This window comes from Lepus europaeus, chromosome 1 (assembly GCF_033115175.1).
Source record: "Lepus europaeus isolate LE1 chromosome 1, mLepTim1.pri, whole genome shotgun sequence".
NCBI lineage: Eukaryota > Metazoa > Chordata > Mammalia > Lagomorpha > Leporidae > Lepus > Lepus europaeus.
Window position 1 is genome coordinate 159,011,949 of NC_084827.1, and position 24,051 is coordinate 159,035,999.

At 40.7% G+C, this 24,051-nt stretch overlaps 1 protein-coding gene across 1 annotated transcript in view; it reads left to right on the forward strand.

Moving 5' to 3' along the window:
- The window catches only part of VWC2L (von Willebrand factor C domain containing 2 like), a 162,533-nt gene extending 141,101 nt beyond the window's left edge, over nucleotides 1–21,432 (forward strand). Inside the window, exon 3 of the mRNA XM_062201840.1 lies at nucleotides 21,284–21,432. Coding sequence (XP_062057824.1) covers nucleotides 21,284–21,432 — 149 coding nt within the window. The remainder of the gene's footprint in view (nucleotides 1–21,283) is intronic.
- Nucleotides 21,433–24,051: the final 2,619 nt, after the last annotated feature.

The following is a 24,051-nucleotide window of genomic DNA, read 5'->3' on the forward strand; positions in this document are numbered from 1 at the left end:
TATCTTGAAAGGCCTCTGCCAGCTTTTGCAAGTCTTTTTTATTCCCATTTTATTCCCATTGTATGGATCTCAACGTTGTAGTAGAGTTAGTTAGGTAGACTTTATCTTGGTGGGCCATTTCAGTGCATGGAGCAGTATCAGACTTTAAAATAGGAAGCTGGGGAGGAGAGAGAATATTGAATTCTGTAAATGGGTTATTTATAAAATTCAAAAAAAGTCTGTTTATAAAGGGGTGATAACTCTTTTTGGAAAAGCATCCATTGTTGTTGGCAGTGTAGTGTTTCTCATTTCTTTTAATGACTGAGATTGACCCCCGTTTACTTCAGTCTATTTGTTCCTATTCATCTTTATTGATTTCCCTTTTCAACCTAGATACTCTGGTTCATTAATTCATCCTCTTTCTTGCTGACTCCCACTTACCTAGCAAAATTCCAAACCTACATCAATCTACCTGTCTGCCTTCTCAGTTGGAGACATCCACACAAACATTCCCTTTTGTACCACAATAAATGACAGCGTTTCTCTCAATCAAGCTTTCAGATCTACCAACTCAAACCTCAGAAGCTGCCTCTGCCTGCCAGAGGCACTCACTTCCCCTCACTCTCAGTAGACCACTTCATTCCTTCATAGCAAGATGAGATGGTATCGTCCCAATTCCCTTCTGGACCAACATCAAAAAACATGTGTCATCAAATTACCTCCTATTTTAGGAGAATTTTCTTTTTTAAAAGGCAAATTCTTGTTTGTAAGTCTATGGTGGGACCCGAGATGGCTCTTTCTCTCAAAGATTTATTTATTTATTTATTCATTAATTTATTTATTTAAAAGGCAGAGTAATGGGTAGGGGGAAGGTGGAAAGAGAGAGAGAGAGAGAGAGAGAGAGATCTTCCATCTTTGATTCACTCCCAAATGACCCCACCAGGCAGTATCATGCCAGGCTGAGCCCAGAAGCCTGGACAGCTTAACCCACTGCACCACAGATGGTCCAGCCCACAATGCCCCCCTCCTCACCCCCAGAGATTGCTCATTTCTAACAAGCTCTCTGGTGATGTCACTGCTGCTGGTCCTGAGGTCATCGCACTTTACTGTGAATAGCAAGTCCTAGGATTAATTTTCCATTTGAACACCCAGAACGCTCTCTTCTCCCAAACCTGCAATCATTCATTCTCTCCTGGTTCTTTCCTGTAAGCATATAGATGCATCCATGTCCCTTCCTTTAAAAAATGTATGCATTCAGAAGTTGACTAAGTAAATAAATTTCAACCCAATAATTTCCTCCTCTCTCTCTGTTTTGCCCTACATCTTACCTTCTCTTCCAAACAACCCTTCTTAATGTGTAGTCAACACTTTTTCCCCAATACATCACTTTTAAAGCCAGTGAAACCCAATTTCTTCCCTACAATGACATTGGAATTGCTTTTGTCAATGCCACCCAGAACCTTCTGAATTCTATACTCAATGGGTACTTTCAAACTTTATTCTATTCACATCTCAGCAGTGTTTGGTCCCTTATTAAAACCTCTTTTCCATTGATTTCTACCACCGTTATACACTCTTACTACCATTTCCACAACCATTCATCCACAATCCCCTTCAGAGTTCTATCCTTTACTCAGAACTTAACTGATAATTCCTTGGGTTCCATTCATAGTCATCTTCCTTTCTTTATTCCCTTTTCACTTAACAATCTTAACAATTCACTTTTATGTGTTCAGTCAACATCAGTATCCTGAAGACTTCAAAGCTGATACTTCAAGATCAATTATGTCTCTTCAGATCTGTCTTTATTTCAATTAGTTGAAGCTTTCCATTTGTTAGAGGCCAAAGACACTTAAAATTCACATGTCTAGAACTGAATGCAGAATCTTTCCCAAAACTTCCCTCTTCCTATTTCTTTTTTTAGTAAAAGGTACCACCTGCTATCCTATACCTAAGCAAGAAAAATGGACATTATTTTTATTTCCTTCTTCCCTATCACTTACATAGTTACCTTCTATCAATTCTACACCTTTTAATATCTCCCCCACCTTGTCCCACCTCTGCATTCCTCCTGCAGAAATGGCTTTCCCCATTTCTTCCCAGTAACCACTGCTCTTGCTGTCTTCCAACCTCACCCCATGGGGCAGCAGAAATGATCTGGCTAAAGCATATGTATGATTATAAAAACCTTCACTGGCTTCAACAATAAGAGCCATTCTACTCGGTACACCTTACAAGGACTGCAAAATCTGGCTTGCGCATTTCCTTGTCTCCCAGCCTGGGACGCTATGATCTACCTATATAGAATTGCTCATATTTCTCCCTCCAACAGACCATAACCCTGTCTTTGCCCATGGCACCAACTCAGGTTGGCCTATCCTTCCTCACCCACAGCTGCAACATTGATATTTCACCACAATAGTTCCTGTTTGCCCACAATGCCCTGCTCACTGTTTTTTTTTTTTTTTCTTCCAGGAAGCCTTCCCTTTCTTCAGTTTTGATTAGGTACCCTCTACGTTCTCCAACCACATTCTGTTTCCAACACTGCACTTGCCCCAACTGTCGGCTACAGTATAAGCCTATTAAGAGCTGGAAGTGTGTCTTTTTATCATTGTATCTCTGTATTTTTCTATCTCTGACACAGAAAGCCTTCAATAAATGTTAAATAAACTATTAAATAATAAGTGTTAAACTGTTAAGTAAATAGTTAAATAATAGTTGACATATACCAAATGGTAGTTTCTGGAAAGCAGCAGACATAGGGATTTCTTTGAGATGAGAATGCCAATTTTTCCACCCATGATGGATAATTATGATCTCTCTTCTCCCACCCTTCCCCCTAAATTCAAGGAAAAATAATTTATACGAATAAAAAAGCAAGATTCCTAGACCCCCAGGGGACAGCTCCTAGTCTATAATTGGACTTTGTTTATTTATTTGCTCATTAATGCATGAAGCTGTTTTCTTATTTTCAGAGGGTTCAAGGGGCTCTTCAGCAATATTCTTACCCTGCAAAACCTCAGTCATTTTCCACCTGGAAGTAAATGTTATTGTCTAAAGTCCATGTATGTTTACGATAAAAGTCAAGGGTCCCAATTCATGATCCAAACGTCCACACAAAATGTATTCTCTGAGACAAGACAGCACCATGCACTGTCTCAGCACATCAGCAATGAAGAGTTCCTTTTAGAGTTCCATTTTGGAGATTGTTTATTTTGCAGCAATTCACGCTTGGCCAAACTGATTGTTTTTCTAGTTTAAATTGCATTGTGGACCTCAAGGAAAAGAACATAAACAGTTGGCAAATTTATAGCCTTTAAACAAAATGGCCTTATCTTGAGGGAACTCCCTTAATATTGCTTCTTATAATTTTTTCTCTTTTTAAAAACATCTTGTTGACAGTTTTTAAAAAGATTTATTTATTTATTTATTTGAAAAGTAAACTTACAGAGAGAGAGAGAGAGAATATTCCTGTGCTGGTTCACTCCCCAAAGGGCTTCAATGGCCAGAGCTGGGCCAGGCCAGGTACTCCAACTGGAGCCAGGAACTTCACTCATGTCTTCTACGTGGGTGGCAGGGATCCAAGCACTTGGGTCATCCTCTGCTGTTTTCTCAGACACATTAGCAGGGAGCTGTACCAAAAGCAGAGCATCTAGGTCCTGAACCAGCGTCATTTTGGATGCTAGTGTTGCAGGTGGGGGCTTAACTCACTGTGCTACAATGCTGGCCTCAATTATTTTTTCTCTTTTTAAGAACTTCCCCATTTCACAGAAGTCCAAGAACACGAAGCATCACGCTCATAAACTACTTAAGCTAAAGCTCCCAAAAAATAAAAATTTAAAAAATACCACAATATCATTTTAACATAAATTTCTTACACTTTGGGTACCACAATCAAAAAACAGTACAGCTGTGGTAACAGAGTTCAGCTAATGTTATTCACTTTCCATCAGTGCTCTGATTCTGTCAGCAAAATGAGTACAGGCCAGAAATTCACAGCAAGAGGACTTCCCATAAACACCAAACACTTTAGTGACTTCCAAAATCGGTATCTTCATTTCCTTTCTTCTCTGGTTTAATTCCCTTGCCTACAGTTTCAACCACTCTCTTCTTACTATCATCCATTCCTTTGCAGCTATAATCTGAAACCAGGCTAATATCTAGTGCTTGTAGGGCGCACATGATGCTAACTTTTCTCAGCACTTTAGACATATTAACTCATTTAGTAATTGCAAAATCCAAGACAGAAGAGGACTTCTATTGTTCCCAGTTCACTGATGAGGAAACAGGCAACAGGGAGGGAGCATGGAGAAAATAAAGGTCTTAACTGAGGTCACGTGACTGTTGAATGACCACTGTCTACCCAGGGCACTCTTCCACAATATTGCTGAGCTCTGCTGGGAGATAGTGCTCCAGAAACCAAATTAGCAACCCTATAAATCATAGTCCTGTTCCTCATTTGGACCATCAGTGGGCTCAACAGCTGGCCTTTTTATTCCCCCTAGTAACTGCCTCATCCTTCCTGTCCTCATCTCTCTTCACTCTGAGCAGATCAGTGCCCTTCCTATTTCCCTAAGAAAACAGAAAACATCAAATGGGAACTTTTTGTCTACTAACTTTGGAAGAGGGCACCTACTCCCCATGTAAGAATACAGAATCCCATGTGCTTTTGCTTTCTCGGGCACTCCTGTCTATCAATTACCCTCCTCCTTTCTCTTTTATATGCAGTATCCACCACTTGTTCATTTCCACCAGCATTTAGACACATTCATCTCCCTCTCTCCCTCTCTCTCTCTCCCTCCCTCCATCCCTTCCTCCCTCCTACCTCCCCACCATCCTCAACACTGCCCCTTACAGCCACTGATTTTGTTCTTTGTTTCTATATCCTATCTTCCACCCATTCCTCAACCTTCTCTCACCTGGCCTTTGCTTTTGCTGCTCTTCCTAAGTCACTCTTGTCAAAATTATCAGTGAATCTGTCTCATCCCTTATGTGAGAGCCATCACAGCTGCAAGAGACACTGTCACTCTTCCTACCAATACCAGAAACACTCCCTTGGTTTGCTTCTCTGATGCCACATGTTCCTATTGCTTTCTCCTTTGTCTAGAGGTCCTTTTTTTGGTCATCTTAGCTGGCTCTTCTCTTTTGTCTGTCCCTTAAATAATAATGCTGTCCTAGGTCCTTCCCCAAACCAAATGCTCCAGGACCACTTCACTCCTCTGTCTTCATTCCACATTCGTTTTTGGTTTTTTTAAGAATTTTTTTTTTTAATTTATTTGACAGAGTTAGACAGAGAGAGAGAGAGAGAGAGAGACAGAGAAAGGTCTTCCTTCCATAGGCTCACCCCCGAAATGGCCACTACATCCAGAACTATGCCGACCCAAAGCCAGGAGCCAGATGCTTCCTCCTGGTCTCCCATGCAGGTACTGGGGCCCAAGCACTTGGGCCATCCTCCACTGCCTTCCCGGGCCACAGTAGAGAGCTGGACTGGAAGAGGAGCAACCAGGGCTGGAACCCACTGCCCAAATGGGATGCCAGCGCTGCAGGCAGAGGATTAACCAAGTGAGCCGTGGTGCCGGCCCCCATTCCCCATTCATTTGCTAGAGACTCCTAGCTCTCTAAGCTAGTTTAGTCAGTTCTCTTCCCCCTATTCATCTCTGCCTAGAATACTCACATGGACAACAATTCAAAACTTCTAACACTAACATTACTCAGTTTCCCCTCAATTCCTACCTTCACCAGTGTTCCATGTACTACTTAAATCAGGAACTTAAGAGACAGCTACTTTATTCCACATGCTGAGTGTACCACCAACATGATAGACTCAGCTTCTAAATATTGCACACACTCATTTCTCCCCATTTCCATAGTCTGGCCACCATTCTAGTCTGGTGTACCATTCTTTTTACTGATGGAAGAGTTTAGTAAGTTGGTCTACTTTAAATGAGCCACCTTCATCTCTATTTCAACTCATTATCCATGAAGAAGCCAGTGTTACCTATTTAAAAATTAAGTCTGGTCAGGTCATGGTTCAATTGTCCTTAAGATGCAATCTAAAACTCCAACTTTAAGTTTTAGAGCACCAAGGACTGGGAAGACATTGAGGCACAGTGAATAAGCCACAGATTGGGATGTCCACATCATATCCAAGTTCCAGTTCCAAGCCTGGCTTCTCTGCTTCCAATGTAGCTTCCTGCTAATGCATCTGGAAGGGCAGTAGCTGGTGATCAAAATACTTGAGTTCCTGCCACCCATGTAAGACACAGATGGAGTTCCTGACTCCTGGCTTTGGTCTGACTCAGCCCCAGCTGTTGTGGGCATTTGGCTAGTGAACCAGCAAATAGAGCACCTCTCTATCTATCTCTATCTTCCTCTGACCCCTCTCCCCCACTACTAGGTCTTTCAGTTAAAAAAGGAAAAAAAAAACTAGCTCCTACCTCTTCCTTTATATTTCCTATCTCTCCCTTTTTATTTCCCCTCAACCACCATCTGTATTCTGCAGTTCTGTAATAGATTCTCCATGTCCTAAGCCTTCATTGCACTTAGAAGTTTTTCATACATGACTCTTGATGCCCCCACCTCTTCCTGTTATCACCCATCACTTCCTCAAGGCACCTGTCTCTAACTTCTAGATTAAGATAAATCCTCTCAGTATTACATTCAAGTATTTTTATAAATGTTATGCAATTATTATTTCATTTTCAACATCTATTTTACTGTGTCCATACAGGAAAGAAATATGGCTTGTACATGATAGGCAGTTACTATTTGCTTGTGGAATTTTAAATGATCAGCTTATTATCCTTCAAAAAACTAAATTAACTAGCTTTATTTTATAGTTTGTAGTCTCTATACTAATCTTGTCAACATTTTTATTTCAGTTATTAGCTATTTAGAGGCATTGTTATTTATGTAGGAAAGAAAATGTCACTTCATTGCTTAACATATCCATGGCATGTCTAATAATGTATTACTATAAAAACTGACATTGCGAGCCTGCACCATGGCTCACTTGGTTAATCCTCTGTCTGAGGCACCGGCATCCCATATGGGGGCTGGGTTCTAGTCCCAGTTGCTCCTCTTCCAGTCCAGCTCTCTGCTATGGCCCGGGAAGGCAGTGGAGGATGGCCCAAGTGCTTGGGCCCTGCACCCGCATGGGAGACCAGGAAGAAGCACCTGGCTCCTGGCTTCGGATCTGCACAGCGCCGGCTGTAGCAGCCATTTGGGGAGTAAATCAATGAAAGGAAGACCTTTCTCTCTGCCTCTCTCTTGCACTAACTCTACCTGTCAAAGAAAAAAAAAAAAAAAACTGAGATTGCCAACAGAGCATCTTTGGTCTTGTGTTCCAATAATAAAATAACTTACCACTTTTGTAATTAAGTTATAAGACATTTTGTGTCTTAGAATATACAGAGAGGAAGTTTTCCTTTTTTTTTTTTAGAGATTTTTTAATTTGTTTGAAAAGCACAGTGACAGAGAGACTATGTGGAGAGAGAGAGAAAGAAATCTTCCATCTACCGATTCAACCTCAAAAAGGACCGCCATGGCCGGAGCTAGGCCAGGCTGAAGCCAAGAGCCTGGAACTCCATCTGGTTCTCCTACATGGATGGCACTTGGTCCACCTTCCCTTGCCATCCCAGATGCAATAGCAGGGACCTGGGTTAGAAATGGAGCAACCAGGATCCGACCAGTGTTCTGATATGAGTTGCTGGAGTCACAGGCAACAGTTTGACCTACTGCACCTTAACACTGGCCTCATGTTTTCTGCTTCATCTTCATCATGAACCAAGGTGTGGGTGTATGTGTGTGTCTGTGTTGATGCCTGCTTCATGGACAAGCAAAGCCCTGTCCCATCCCATCTTCTCTCCCAGTTAGGACAGGACTAGAATGCTAGTATGTCCACTCAAGCATATTCCTTTAAGAAAATAAAAGTAGGTTTGCTAAATTGTTTGTGATAAGTAGAAGCTTTGTAGCTTAAAGACATTTTATTTTTATATGAAAGTTAGGTGAAGCTGAATAACACAATCTTTTCTAACCTATTTCTATCCCCAAAGATAAATATATACTATTTTCTTTCCAGTAATAACTTGGTTTCTTTTTTTTTTTTTTTTTGAAAGTGAGGTCATTAAAGCATCGAAAATGGTTCCAAATTCCAAGTGTCACACATGACTCCTTGATTCTTGAGCTGTCATGTGGCTAAAAATCACACTTATCAAAGAAACACAATAATGACAGCTCAGGGGCTGATGCTGAAACTTGAAAGTAATTGAACCATTTAACCACCATTTACTTGCTCAGAATTTCTCCTCAGAAATGACCCCTTACTAAAAGCCTGTGTTCTTATAACATGTTGAAGTCATTGCCTTTTGTATAAGCTCCATCTATTTTGAGCCCTCTTCCCAAACTCAGACTAACTGTATTATGGCTTCCAAAATTATGGTTTTTGTCTAAACTCTGCTATATCTGAAAGCAGTGGTTCTCAAATCTTAACTTGGGGCCGGGGTTGTGGCCCAGCGGGCTTATGAGGCAGGCATCACACATGGAAGCATCAGGTTGAATCCTGGCCGCTCTGCTTCCTATCTAGCTCCCTGCTAATGCACCTGGGAAGGCCGTAGGAGATGGTCTGAGTAGTTGTGTACTTGTGTATCATATGGGAGATCTGGATGCACCAATTCCAGCCATTGCCATCATTCAGGAAGTGAACAAGAGGATGGAAGATCTCTTTCTCTCCACCCCCCTTATTCTTCTCCCCCCATCACTCTGCTTTTCAATTAAACACAATAAATCTTTTAAAACAATTTTAGCTTGCATTAGAAACACCTGGAATACTTGTGAAACCATAGATTGCTGGGCCCCAAACCCACAGTTTCTAATGGGGCCACACAATTTGCATTTCAAAGATATTTCCAGGGGTGCTTCTACAGTTGGTCTGGAGCCCACACTTTGAATACCCCTTTATTTCTTCCACAACATCCAGCATTTCTTTTTGCTAATATAATTAAATTAGCTTCCTCTTGGCTATCTGTCATCTCATGCTTTCATAATTCCTCAAGCCAGTATTGTCCAATAGAAATATTATGTGGGCCACATGTATAATTTTAAATGTTAATATTAGCTACATTAGAAAACTAAAAATAGAGATAAAATTAATTTCAATAATATATTTTAGTTAAACCAATATATTCAAAATAGTATAAAATGTATCAGTGAATTATTTTATATTCATTTTCTCATGTTCAAAGACATACCGAATCTTTGAATTGGATGTGTACTGTTCAGACATACAGCACAGCTTGCTTTGGAGTAGCCACTTTTAAGTAGTCTGTAGTCACGTTTTGCTAGGAGCTCCCAAGGAGTCATGGAAACCGCAGCACTTGGGAACTGCAGCCGTGCCTCGCCTGCCCCTTCCGAGGAACTACTTTCACCACGCTTCTTCAGTTCTAAGCTGTGGTCGATTGCCAGAAACACTACCCATTTAAAAACAGATTTTAAGGGGGAAAGGAACCACAACATCATCAAATGTACACAATGATTTTAAAATGCATGTCAATACCAGAATTTACTTCTTTATTTTTATGCTTGGAGCTAAATAGAATGGCATGATGCCTCATTTTAGTTCAATTTTTCCCTTGTTTTTTCTCTTTGCCCTCTTATCCTTCTCATCTCCTTCCTCATTAGCAACCACTTTCCCTAGGTAGATAATCTGTTCACAACATAGCATTCGTGCTGCTTTATTTTTCTTCCATCCTCATGTAATCCTATACAAACATACACACAGCAGATTGTTTATCTACATCTGTTTTATTAAAATGTGATTGGAATATACTAACTTCTCTGCATAATCGCTTTCTTATTCAAAAACACATGAAAACCCCTGGAAATCAGCTGGAGGTTGTAATTCATTCATTTCAATGAGTGAAGAATTCATGGAGTGAGGTACCATAATGTATTCAGTATTTCTGTTATTGGCAGACATTCACATTTTATCCTATTTCTTTTAAGGACTATGAAAGAAAGCAGCAATAAATACATTCTGTATATAAATAGATACAGAAACACTGGATAGATATATATGAATATCTGCCTACTCTTCATTTTATTTAGCATTCAACTTCTTTGTTAGACCTTAATTGGGATGTTCTTTCCCCACAGGTAGGCCATTTCTTTCTAACAAACAAAAACACAACCATTAGCAGTCTCAGAAAACATTTTACAAAATCTTCCTAACGAATCTCCCCTCAGTCAAATGGTACCACTAGTATACCTCCCATTAGCCTTCCCCAGCACTCTCTCTGTTCAGGTGTTCCCTTTTCTCTCTGACTTCCTTGTAAACTGTGAATGTGCCTAAGGCAGTCCCTCATAGGTAAGGTTCGACTGCTAGATGCTCCTTCAATTTGCAAAGCAGGATCAGTTGACATTAACGAGATTAATTTGAAGTTAAAATATTTTTTTAAAAAAAATAAATAACATAAGTTTACAATCCAAAGGACCTGGCATTTGTATCCCGTCCAAAGTAGTACAGATTGTAATTCAGGTAATAACAATTAGAATGGTCAATACCAACCAGTAACATTTCTTGAGGTTAGTATGCGACAGGAAGTGTTCTAAGTGCTTTATATATGTCAATTCATTTGCTCTTTCCACACCCCCATACAGTAAATTCTCATTATTTTATTATTCCCCCTTCATGGCTGAAAATATTGAATTCCCACAGCCAAAGCTGGGAACAGGACTGAAACAGAGTATGAATCCACAGTCCTCATCTCTTTACCCTAGGTCAGTCTCTGTGGACCTCAGTGTTAGCTCTAACTCATCTCTACCTGTCTTTAAGATTCCTAAAATCAAACATGAAAGTGATGTGAAAACCACTGAGAGATCTGACTGGAGCAGGCATGGCTAAAAGCCTCCCATTCCACACCAGAGGGCCTGCGTTCCAGTGCTGGTTCTGGTTTCTGACTCCAGCTTCCCACCAGTGCTGACCCTGGGAGGCTGCGGTGATTGGTCAAGTAATTGAGTTCCTGCCAATCATGGAGACCTGGTCCTGACTTTGGTCCAGCCCAATCCTGGTTGTTGACAGCATTTAGGGGTTAAACCAGCAGAGAGGAGCCCTCACTTTCTCTCTGTCCCCCTATCAAATAAATATTAATAAAAGCTCTAACAAGGTGAATTAATTTTGATTCACCTTGGAAAATTTGATTCAGATTATTCCAGTATTCAAAGCAAAAAGCAAGCAGATGATTTTCAGCTTTGGCAAAGCCAGCCATTTTCTGACCAACATCATTCTGAAGGTGCAACTGCAAAGACATGGCCCAACTAACAGAGACCCTGAATGATGCCATATTCTCAGAGCCTGCTGATTTTCCTGAAATTAGAAAAAGAGCAGCCAACCTTTACATTTATTGTGTGGCTTGACCACGTCCTTCCTCTCTTCTGCCCCAGCCCTTGCATTTTACTTAATTGGAACACTAGGCTATAAATCTTATATACTTAAGGGCCGGAAAACTCTCTGGAGTTCTCAGACTGAAATCTGTGTGGGAGTTCAGCAATATTGAATTTTCAAATAAAATGATTAACAGGTACCTTTAGGGCAGCCTCAGAGAAAACAATCCTTCCTGAATCTTGCCACCTGACTCTGAGGAAGCTTTTTGTTTTGAGATTTAATAAAAAGAGTTCAAAAGTAACATAGAAATGAGTGGCTAAAAACAGGTAGAGAGGCATTCTGTTCTCTAATCTGGAGGCTCCCTCCGGCAACTAGGATCTCATCATTGTTCTCTGTCCAAGCCTAAGGAGGCCATCAAAACGTGTGACCAGGAAGGTTCAAGGCACTCAGCTCAATGTCACCTGCAATCAGCTCTAATTACTGATTGTTTGAAAACATTTTTTCTAAGATTTTATGAGTTGAAAATGAGTACACATGATCAGAAATCCTATTTGCTTTTTCATGGTGCAATACCCATGAATCAGACTTCATGGAGCAGAGAATTTAAATTAGTTAAGAGGAAGGGAATAATGCAATCCAATTCAGCCACAAACTGAGGCCTACAAACCTACTATTTGCTGAAACCAGTGATTTAGATGCTCTGCCAAATAAATATAGGATGTTTATGGCTTTGCACAACAGGAATCTGCGTAATTTATGCAGCAGGAAGATCATTTACAACCAATTTCCAAAAGACACCAAGTGTCAGTAATAAATTTTCAAATCAAGGCCAGAAATTGCAATACTCAAAAGAGGACTATTTAGCAATATGAAGTTGTTGTCAGAAGGAGGATTTTCAGAGACACCACACCAATATAAAATCGTGAAGTGTCTAAAGTGGCCATGAGCAGCGCTGTTTTCCGTGGCTCTGGGAAGCAGGAGGCTTGGCTTTAAAGAGAACGTGGGTGAATGAGCTACAGGGCCTGACATCCACTGAGGGATCTCTGTGCCAACCTGGCTGCCTTCCAAGCTGATCACTAGAATCAAGTGGCCCTGCAGCCACACACACTTCACAGGAGCAAATCCTGCCTTGCAGGTCCTGAGAGGAGGTTAAGGAAAGCTGCCTGAGGAGCCATTTCTCTGCCCCAACATGAAGATCTTGTAGCTAGACCTTCCCCATCCAATTCATTCGTTCACCCATTCAGTCCTTTACCTACAAGGACACATGAAACAGGAATTTAAATATCCTAGACTTTTCCTTCTGCTGCAGCAACATCATCATTCTGTGTGCTGTCAAAACTTAGAGGAAACAATAAGCAGTTTCTATGCACTGGAAGGTTGACATGTAGGGTAGAACATGGAACAACTACTGGGCATCTTAGCTAATCACTCATTAGCCATGTGACTTTGAGAAAGTCACTTAATGTCTCATTGTCTCATTTGTAAACAAAGAAAATAATAGCTCACGTGAGGAGAAAACTAGTCATGTGTGAAAAGCTCTTAAAAAGACTTGCAGAAGTTTCAGAAAGCTGAATGTTGTCAACTGGATCTGGATTGTTGTCTGTGCTTCCTACAATAGAAAGCCAGGAGGGCAAGGATAGAAGAATATATGACTACTTCCAATATCTGGAGTAGGTAGTAGCATACATGAAGAACTCCTCCCCTCCAGCAAAGAAGTCAACCTGGAGTAATGTGGGGTTGAACTTTAAACTCTCCCAGAGTTGACTTCTCTGCCCTTTACTGAGTCCCTTGGTGTCTCTGAACTTCTCTTTCCTCATTTGTGAAATGGGATTCATGTTATCACTTTACAGTGTGACTACGGATATGAATAAGAAAACATTCATGAACATGTTCTATAAACTCTTAAGTATTTCCCCACTCTGGGTCTAGGCAATTGACTGTTTTCTTGCTTATCTTGTTCATAGCATGGAATGACTTGAAATGATCCTGTTAGGTTGTTTTTGTGCTTTGTGGCTGATTCATCTCATTAGAACATCTGTTCCATGAAAACAAACTATCTTACTACTTGCTGTATCACTAGGGCTTTTGAGCAGTCTTGTTCTGAATGAATATTTACATTATTAACTCCTAGACTGCCAAACTATATTAGCAGTTAGTTCCAGAAAAGTATTTGAAATAAATGAAATCTGTGCTCTTGACCCCTTTCCCTATCCCTCTTAGTATCACAAATGAGCAGTTACCTCTTTCCCATGATTGGGAAAATCCCCTATGGATGAAGAAATCTCTCTCTCTCTCTCTCCACTAGACACATTTCAAATGCAAGAAATTCCACTTCCAGCCATCCTTGCAGCTCATGGGCAGGCACTTGACTGGACTCCACCCATCTGCAGACTTTGAATGATAAGCTAGTCACTTCAAGAAGAATATGACCACATAGTTTCCATTCTGGTTAGCCTGGTTTGAGTGGAAGCTGTGCCAGGGGTTCTAGTACCAATATCCGGAGGTCTACACAGGTGATATTGATGGGACAAGCGGCTCTGTCTAAGTCCAAAGTGTCTTCATTGGGTCAGGGCTGTCACATGATTTTGGCCTTCACTTTTGATTGAGCAACCCCTATTCTTGGTTCTCTTAGCTATTCTGGATATTCTCTGGATACATCTTCCTTTAATAAGTGCCTTTTCTGCTTGAATTACCCAGGGTTGATTGTTTTACTTGACTGACAATATCCTTCTCTTACCTTAACAGCCCAGTATCTCAATTAAGTTGCACATTACCCCAGCCCCCTAAAAGATCCCAACTAAGCTTCCTCTTAGAAACCACATCCATCCTCATTATCCCTCTCCTTCTCCCAGATCCAATTGCACATTTCCTGGGGCCTTGACTTTCCATAGGGTATAACCTGATCAATTAATTCAAATCAATATGTTAATTACTGACACTAATTTAATACTACCTCAGCATTTTAGCAGACGCTTTTAGTGCCTCAAAGAAAAAGAGAAATAAATGTACTTTAATTATAATTACACAGTGCCAGGGCCTATGAGGGTACTAGTCTTTGTCTGCAATCACAGAAGTTCTACATCCATCAAAGACATTATTTATGGAATCCTTGGGTATTCTGTGTACCCATCACATAGCAATACTACTGTGTGTAGAATCAGTGTCTTTACAATACCTCAATGGTTCTTCATTGCATTTGGAGTAAGGACAAATTCTTTAATATGGCAAATAACAACTAAGATTTGGAGCACTTCACTAGTGATGTGTTCAAAAATATTCAACAATTGGGTTGGGGGTGAACATTGGGGACTGGTTAGAGCCCTGATTTGGAGTGACCTATATACACCTGCCATGGCCAATTTTAAGCCACCGAGGTAATGTCAACAAGATTATAAAATTCTTGTATAATCATCAATTTTTTTTCTCACAAGCAAATATGAGGCTCCAGCACACCATTTCTCCAACTTGTTTTCCAGGCCACTTCACTAACCTTACCACATGCTATACTCACCACTTGAACCCCACTGACCATTTTTATTTCTCCCAAAACACCCAGGCCCCTCAACATACATCCTGAAACTTTTCATAAACTAAGTCAGGGTCCATATTACCACCTTCCACAGCTGGGTTCCTTTCCTTCAGAGCATGTATTTCTTGCTCAACAGTTGGCCTATGGTTCTGCAGCTGTGGTTGCAATCAACCACAGGTCAAAACTATTTGAAAATAACAGCATCTGTATAAAGCACATACAAACATTTTATTCTTGCTATATTCCCTAAACAAGAGAGCATAATAACTATTTAGTATTTACTTTGTATTAAATATTATAAATAATTTAGGGTTGGTTCAAAGTAGATAGGAGGACTTGCATAGGTTATATGAGATACTGAACCATTCTATATCAGAGATCTGAGCATCCACAGATTTTGCTATCTGAGGAGGGTCTGGAACCAGTTTCTACATGAAATACTGTATGAGTGAATTTCAAAAACTTAGTGAAAAAATGAAATTCAAAGATAACTTTGGTGCAAAAATTTTTGAAATCTGTGCATACAAGGGGTCTTCAAAAAATTCACAGAATTTGTGTATTATGAGTAATCTATGCATGAGTTTCAAAAAAATTTGCAGTACAATAGACCTATTCTTTTTAAAAAATAGATTTATTTATTTGAAAGGCAGAGTTACAGAGAGATAGAGGTGGAAGAAGAGAAAGAGAAAGAGAAAGAGAAAGAGAAAGAGAAAGAGAAAGAGAAAGAGAGAAAGAGAAAGAGAAAGAGAAAGAGAAAGAGAAAGAGAAAGAGAAAGAGGTGTCTTCCATCCTCTGGCAATTGGCCGCCACAGCCAGAGCTGCACCAATTTGAAGCCAGGAGCCAGGTCTCCCACGTGGGTGCAAGGTCCCAAGAACTTGGGCCATCTTCCACTGCTTTCCCAGGCCATAGGAGAGAACTGGATTGGAAGTGGAGTGGCCGGGTCTTGAATGGGTACCCATACTGGGATGCCTGCACTGCAGGCGGCGACTTTATCTGCTACACCACAATGCCGGCCGACCTATCTTTTGATTCAATTTTCCACAAATATTTTGAAGTATCCTTGTACATGGCAACATTTTTCCATGAAACATATATGTTTTCCTAAGGCTCTCTGCACACTTATTTTCCACATGTATAAAATAAAAACTGGCATTCAAACTTTTTTCCCGAAGTAGGAATCATTCAAAATCAAGCACACAGGGAACAGTGTATGAAACATCATTCTCCCCTTTGCTCTTCCCCCTTAGATCCAACTGCCCATAAAGAATTTTATTTCCAATTTTACTGTGTTTTCAAGAATATGACTCCTCTTGAGAACAGACCAGTCGGGTCCCCTTTGTTATTGGGGTTACAGAGTGCTTGCCTAAAGTCAGAGAGTCAGTCGTAGAGCTGCAATGTAAAGCAGGTCTCCTGAGTTATGGGCCACTTTGATTCTGCTGCTTGACTGGTCTACAGCTGGTATCAGGGAGAAGTTCCCAGCTGCCAAAAGGAAAGCATCGCCGCCTATCGTCTTCTCCATGGGAAGTTCCCTTTAATTTGTAAATAAATTGTGTTTCTTGGAAATGAGGTGAATAGTACATATAAAACTATAAAACTGGGTGAATAGTCCATATTTTTCCAGAGATCTCTGGAAAAGCTGTCTCTGTTCTTTCTAGCCCCATCAAATTTCTCACTGTACTATGCATCCTCAATGCTCAAAGCCACTGGACTTCTACATTCTGTTCAGAAGCTCAAGATCTTGGTGCAGCTAGACACATGCCTCCTTTCCTGGGCAATTAGAAGCATCTTGTAGGGGGCATCCAATTGATTCCACCACCTGAGTATTTGAACTTTGGAAAATTATTTTCTGCTGATGAGGCTCTGTGTCCTATGAGTAAGCCTGTGCATCTTGTGAGGTTTATTGCAAAATTGAATGAGACAAATCCCTGGTATGAACTAAGTGCTCAAGAAATGACTCCATGCAAATGCACTTGAGAAAGCAGTGGGAGATGACCCCAATACTCGGGCCCCTGCTATCTATGTGGGAGTCTTGTATGGAGTTCCAGTCTCCTGTCTTCAGCCAGTAGCAGACATTTGGGGAGTGAACCAGTGGATAGAAGATCCCCCCCCATCCCGTGTGTGTGTGTGTGTGTGTGAGCCTGCCTTTCAAATAAATCTTTAAAAACCCTATACTGAGTCCTTAATATTTTCTAGACATAAGAAATTACAAATATTACCTCCTATCTTCAAGGACCTGGTGATTTAAACAATATTTGACAGGTAATACCCCCCATATTCTTTTTAAAAAAAGCTTTTTATTGTGGAAAAAAATTGAGCATCTATAAGGTAAGCATAACAGTAAAAAGAACTGCTATTTTCCCATCATTCAATTTCCACCTTGATCAAAATTTTACCATTTTTTCTTTTTTTGTATTTCCCAAATTCCCTATTTAATTATTTTTATAATTTTATTTATTTTTATAATTTGTATTTTTTTTAATTCTTAAAGCTCTCTAAGAGAGAAAATCTCATCACATTGTTAGCAACTGCCACATTCAACTCTCAGTTCTCTGAGGAATGTGTGATGTGTGTGTGTGTGTATTTTCAATTCATTGCAGATCAATGTGTCTCCATTTCCTCTTACTCTCAGCCCCAGAAGAAAGAGAGAACAGTTGCTCACCATTCTTCACTCAATAAGCCTTCATTCTCAGAGAGTTATTGAATTATTCCTCTATCTTCTCTTTGTAGATTAAATAATTCCAATCCCTTTAACCTTTTCTCAGAGGTCCTATTTGCAGCCTTCAGTTTAATCATTTTCATTGCTCCCTTCTGGAACCTCTCCAACTCCTCTGCATTAAAATATGTTGCTTTACCATTGAATTCACTCCTCTGAGCAACTCATTCCTTAACATGCACCAAGACTAAAGGAAAGCATCCCTCAGATAAAAGGAAGATGGTAGATAGAAGTAAGGATAGATTTCCTATGTAGGGAACTCATGGAGGACACTCACATGCTTAAAGCAAATTAGCATTTCTTGTTGCCACTATTAAAGAGAAAGAGCTAACATCAGAACATGTTTTAAATAGTGCCAACCATTCTGCTTGACAATTATCTAAATTACTTTCAGGCAGATAAGACTACTAACAGAAAACCAAGGCTTGCTGTAGTTACACCTGACATTCTCAGAGGGCCCCAATAAAATCACTGTAGTACTAAAGTTAATGAGACCCAAAAAGAATTTTTAATTATATAAAATATCTTTGGCCATCAGGTAGACTATTACTTACTATGCTATGTACAGTGCCACTAGTCAGTTTTAGCACATGCCAAGAATCTTTCTTTGCATTCTGTCAATAAATATAATAAATATTTCTTAAACTGAGAGTGCTGCAAATCCCAAGTGGCTCTTAAGAAATGATATAGAGGGGCCTGCGCCATGGCTGACTTGGTTAATCTTCCGCCTGTGGCACCAGGTTCTAGTCCCGATTGCTCCTCTTCCAGTCCAGCTCTCTGCTGTAGCCCAGGGCAGTGGAGGATGGCCCAAGTGCTTGGGCCCCTGCACCCGCTTAGGAGACTAGGAGGAAGCACCTGGCTCCTGGCTTCAGATCGGCATGGTGCGCTGGCCGCAGCGGCCATTTGGGGGCTTAACCAATGGAAGGAAGACCTTTCTCTCTGTCTCTGTCTCTCTCACTGTCTAACTCTGCCTGTCAAGAAAAAAAAAAAAAAAGAAATTATATTGAGAGGTTAATCAAATACTACTGATCACAGTGCAATATCGACATATGCAGGAAGGAGCAGATAGGGAAACCAAAGCTTAAGTAAGATGTCCCTTCAGGGCATACCTAGTGACCTGGACAAAATCTCAGAGATCCCTCCCTTCCTTTTCCTCTCATTATGCCATTGAGATGAACCAACTTCCCGTGAACCAGGAGCATCCATCACATCCCACCCCTGCCAACATGCACAGGCACACGCAGGTGCAGGCACAGGTGTGCACACGCACACACACACAGAGTCCAGATTCTTCTATCAATTTCCAAATCCTCTAAAGAAGCTGGCAAAACTCTTTGGATAGTATTGTGCCTGCTTTAGGGACTTGTTTCTTTTGAAACCACTGTTAAGAAAAAAATGCTTTTTTTCTTTCCCCATGTGGAAAAATTCAAAGTACATAATTGGAGTGAATAGACTGGGTTAAGAGCAGGGAGGTGGAGAGACAGACCATTACTTCCCTGGGCTACTTCCAGGCGAACAGGTGGTCATCATGTCTAATTCAATTTCTGAAACTACGTTGGCCCTGGCAAGACCTTGTCTGGCATAGAACTGGCTGGGCTGAGAGAGATCTGACAACATCCATGGGAGAACCAGCCACATTCTGGAAAATCTTCCTTGCTAAATTACCTGAAGATACCGCAGTTCTGGGTTCAAAACAGATTCATGGTCTGGCACTGAATTTTCCCATATAGGACTATTCCCAAAGTCAGATTTACCAATGACTTAAATTCCAAGACTTATGAAAACGATATTATGTTCCTAATCAATCATTTTGATGGACAGGGGCTTATAATCATGGCATCTAAACAAGAAGCACCCTCGGCATAAAGGCAGATACTTCACCAACTGTTTACTTGTTAGAGCTGACCTGTTATATCCCTGCTGCTCTTGATGATTTCCCATGCTCAGGCATGTTTGCCAGATCTTTGTGTTACAGAGTGAAGGAAATGCATAGAAACACGAATACCATTAGCAAATATATGCACCATTGAGGTTTGAGACCATTAACAAATGGGCAATTGAAGCTAGAGTATATTAAACAGTTTTATGTTGATAAATATACATTTATAATTCAATAGTTATGATTTTTATAGAAACAAACCTCCAATTTTGAAGAACTACAAATAACCTCTGATTTCATTTATTTCATGGTAAAAACAGCCCTGTATATGCTTATACAGTGGTAAGAAAGTGAAAGTAGGGCCCAGGAACTCATGAATATTACTGTTATTCTGTAGTGGCTATGATGAATGGCCAGTAATGCTGGAGTCATAATTCACTAGTAGACACAATTCAATCCTTCCTCTCTCTCTCTCTCTCTCTCTCTTTTTTTTTTTTTTTTTTTTGACAGGCAGAGTGGACAGTGAGAGAGAGAGAGACAGAGAGAAAGGTCTTCCTTTTGCCATTGGTTCACCCTCCAATGGCTGCCGCAGCTGGCGCACTGCGGCCGGCACATTGCGCTGATCGGAAGCCAGGAGCCAGGTGCTTCTCCTGGTCTCCCATGCAGGTGCAGGGCCCAAGTACCTGGGCCATCCTCCACTGCATTCCCGGGCCATAGCAGAGAGCTGGCCTGGAAGGGGAACAAACGGGACAGAATCTGGCGCCCCGACCGGGACTAGAACCGCAGGCAGAGGATTAGCCTATTGAGCCGCGGCACCAGCCCTTCCTGTCTTTAGCCAAACATGTGCTTCAGAGACTTACGTCAAGTTGTTTAAAAAAAAAAATAGCAAGTTGTACCACTCCACTATAACCAAATACAACTTTGGAAGAAATTTTATTGCATTTGAATTTGGGAATATCAACTAACACTGAATATTGATACTCCCATCTTTAGAGAGTTAAAAGAAACAAGAATACCAGAAAATTAATTAGTTAATTAAAGGAAAGTAAGAGAAAGGGGGGAAGATAGGGAAAAAGTGAAAAATCGAGATTGCTGAATTTTAAAAACACGTATCTACAGTGAGCAGGTGACATTTGCAGTGAAGGTTTTTGAACCTGGAAAAGCAAAATAAATAAAATTCCTGCTGACCCTCAAAAGCCAACCATTTGGGCCATTCTTTAAAAAAAAAAAAAGCCAGTAGATTAAAGGAACTCCATTGATAAAAATCAAATGAACCTCTAGCAAAGCTTGTTTGGGACATGAATAAATCATCTGGCCATGAATTATTCATTGTTATCAAGAAACAAGCTGGGAATTCCAGGAACTGAGCTCCAGGAGGTGCTGAAACTGGAGAGTGGGCAACTTCATTGTCTCATACCTGCCAGGAGAAGAGAGACAGTTAGATCATACATCAGGGGACACTTTGGCTGCCTCCACATCCCAGAGGATAGAACAAATAGAGTTTAATCCATAGAACCTTAATTAGAAAACCATATACACTGAGTAATCAGGCGCTAAGACTTTTTGAGTATTGTTTCTTTGTCGGGAATGAATGAGATACATATGAGGAAAATGAGCTGATGCAAAAAATACTAGGGTGAAAGATTGAATATACAGGGGGTGCTAAAAAATTCCTTGATAAGTTGTTAGAACAATTCAGCAAACTCCTTTATGGCTTCGTGGTTGGATTTCTTGGGGGAACAGGGAGGAAGAAAATGATCTTCCAGATTTAATCAAATAATCAATGTATGTGTGTGTTCCAGGTCCAAACTGCTTTGCCGGAACTACAATAATTCCAGCTGGCATTGAAGTCAAAGTGGACGAATGTAACATCTGTCACTGTCACAACGGGGACTGGTGGAAGCCTGCTCAGTGTTCAAAACGTGAATGCCAAGGCAAGCAGACTGTGTAGGACAATTCCCAGTCAATGGCGAATTCTTAGGAGAAGATGCTGTGGCTTCTACACTGCACATGTTTAACACAAAACAAAACAAACTCCTGCCAGCTACAACAGGGTCACCAGCAAAACCTTTTAGGGTTGACAAAAGTGAATATTTTACTAAGAGGAAATTTCTCTCTTTTTCTCTTGCTATACAAAATATATATAGTACATAGCTATCTAAACAGCTTTTGTAATAACCAATGCTTGATGGTGACTTGACGACTGGATTTCTGGGACAAAAAGAAAGAAATAGCCTTGCACAGGCTCCTTCCCTGGTGATGCCTCTGGCCTGCCAGCTCACTGTGTCCTGATTTGCTCCATTTTCACTCCTCTGTACAACCCACATGGCATTTTTCTCTTGTGGTCTTTTTTTTCCTCACCTTTAGAGTTTAAGAGGCTAGATTTGAATGCACAGAAAAATTTCAAGTTGTGTCTAAAAAGGTTTGGTAAAAGAATGTCATGGGGAAGGCTCTCCTGACCAGGAAGACACAAGATCATCCAACCAATTGCTCCCCTGGAATGAATCATGCCTTCTAGGCTGAGAACAGAAGGATGGGCAGGCGGGGAACTGGTACCTTGTCCATTAAGTGGGGGCTCGTGTAATGAGTCTTACAAACCACACATTTCATGTACAAAATCTTGAAACTGCCAATCAAAAACAAATAGGCAAAGAACACAATGAATTTGACTAAAAAATCCAAAGAGAGAAACATGATTTGGTTTTTTTTCAGATTGGAGCATTAATCACCAAAGTTTTTCATGACAATGAATTTGAGTTTGATTTGTAACTGAACACACGGTAAAACCACTCTGTCACTGGGCAATATGAAAACCAGAACCAGGGTGAGTAGCCCTACTGTGAATCTGCTCCTGAACACTTACAGCTTTTGAGTTCATATTTGACTGAAAGCCAGTAGTATACACTGGCAGCTTTCTATGATTCAGACTGTGTTTGCCATGTTCTGGTAACAACCGCTCAGCCCTATGTCTAAAATACAGATTCAGGACATTCTCTCCACCTCAAGTGCTGATTTAAATTAAAGATTAGGGTAGAAACAGTCTTGCACAATACAGTTCCATTTGTTGAACATTTTTTAAATGTATATATTAGATACTGAACAATTAAATGAACCTTTGAAGTGTCTCAAGGCTGCCCTGAAATGCTGCTAGTATAGTTAACAGAAACAAATAAAACACACAGGGTATCTGATGCCACCTGGATTCAAGTGCAAAATGAGCAATTCTGAAACCACATGGCATAGTCAGTCGCTTATTCCACTCCCTGTCCTAAAAATCCCAGTGCAGATCTGATAGGGTCCTTGAGGAAACTTGAAGGTTGTCTTCATCATCCATGTTCTTTCTTTTTCTGTCCCACCCCTAACCTGGGTCTCGCTGTGACTCCTGTGGAGTGGCATCTTCGAAAGCAGGTGTCTCAATGTTAGTGACATTTAGGGACAGATACTAATTAAGTGAGGGCTGTCCTGAACAATTTAAAGATGTTTATAAGCATCGTTGGTCTCTATCCACTAGGTGCCAGTAGCAGTACCCTAGGTGTGACAACCAAATGTCTCCAGATACTGCCAAGGATGCCCAAGGGGTGGGAATGAGGGCAAAATTTCACTTGATTGAGAACCAGTCACCTGGAATCATCAGTATAGAGTGTTTTCTTCCAGGGGGACATTCTGGGCAAGCTGTGGCTGCACCTGTGGCTTTGGTGCGCCTGTGAGCCCCTTGGGACATGCACAAACAGATGCCCTGAGGGGTTAGCCTCCTCCATGGAGAGTGATTCTCCTAATGTCACAAGAACACCCCAGGATTTGTATTTCTTTAATCTTGTCAACTGGTTTTTCATTTAAAATTGTCAGCCTCTCTTCCCCCAAGCCGCTCCTGTCATCAAGAAAGAGTTGTCATTTCCAAAATTAATGTGCTGATGAGTTGGACCTGACACTTTTACGCACACTGTGCTTGTGTTATGATACAAATAGCCACGCCGGCGCCATCCCAAGGAAGAACACCGAGCCGCCTTCCCTTAGAACACCAATTTGCCGCAAGGTTGGTGCCTTTCAGTTGCCACCATGGATACATCATATAGACAGTCATGAATCATTCATGAACAATTCTGCATGATTTATGCCTGCACTCAAAAGTAAAGGCATTCCACACCTCAGCCTGTGTCTAGACAGAGACATATTATAGAGCTTTCATTGCCCTGAGGTCGCCTGTTGCCAGCTTCAAAAATCCACACACTTGGAAAGAAATAATAATAATAATAAATGACAGGAATAAGGTTTGAAACTCAAAAAACATCATTAATAGAGCCATGTAGCATTGTACCTTATCTATTATTGAGGAGTGACTATGTCCTTTTTAGAAAACAGAAAGAAAAGTGCAACTGGGAAGCCAAGGTACGGGGATTTCGCTTCAAAGTCTTGGCGCAGTGATAGTCACAGCAAGAAGTTACTAGAATGGAGTACAACATCCATCAAAAAGCTCTCTTCAGAGAGAGCACAGAAAGTGGGCTGCTCCGTGGTCTCTGTTACCAGCTAGAGAGAGGGATTTTTACTGGATTTTGTTTTTCTCAGAGTTTCA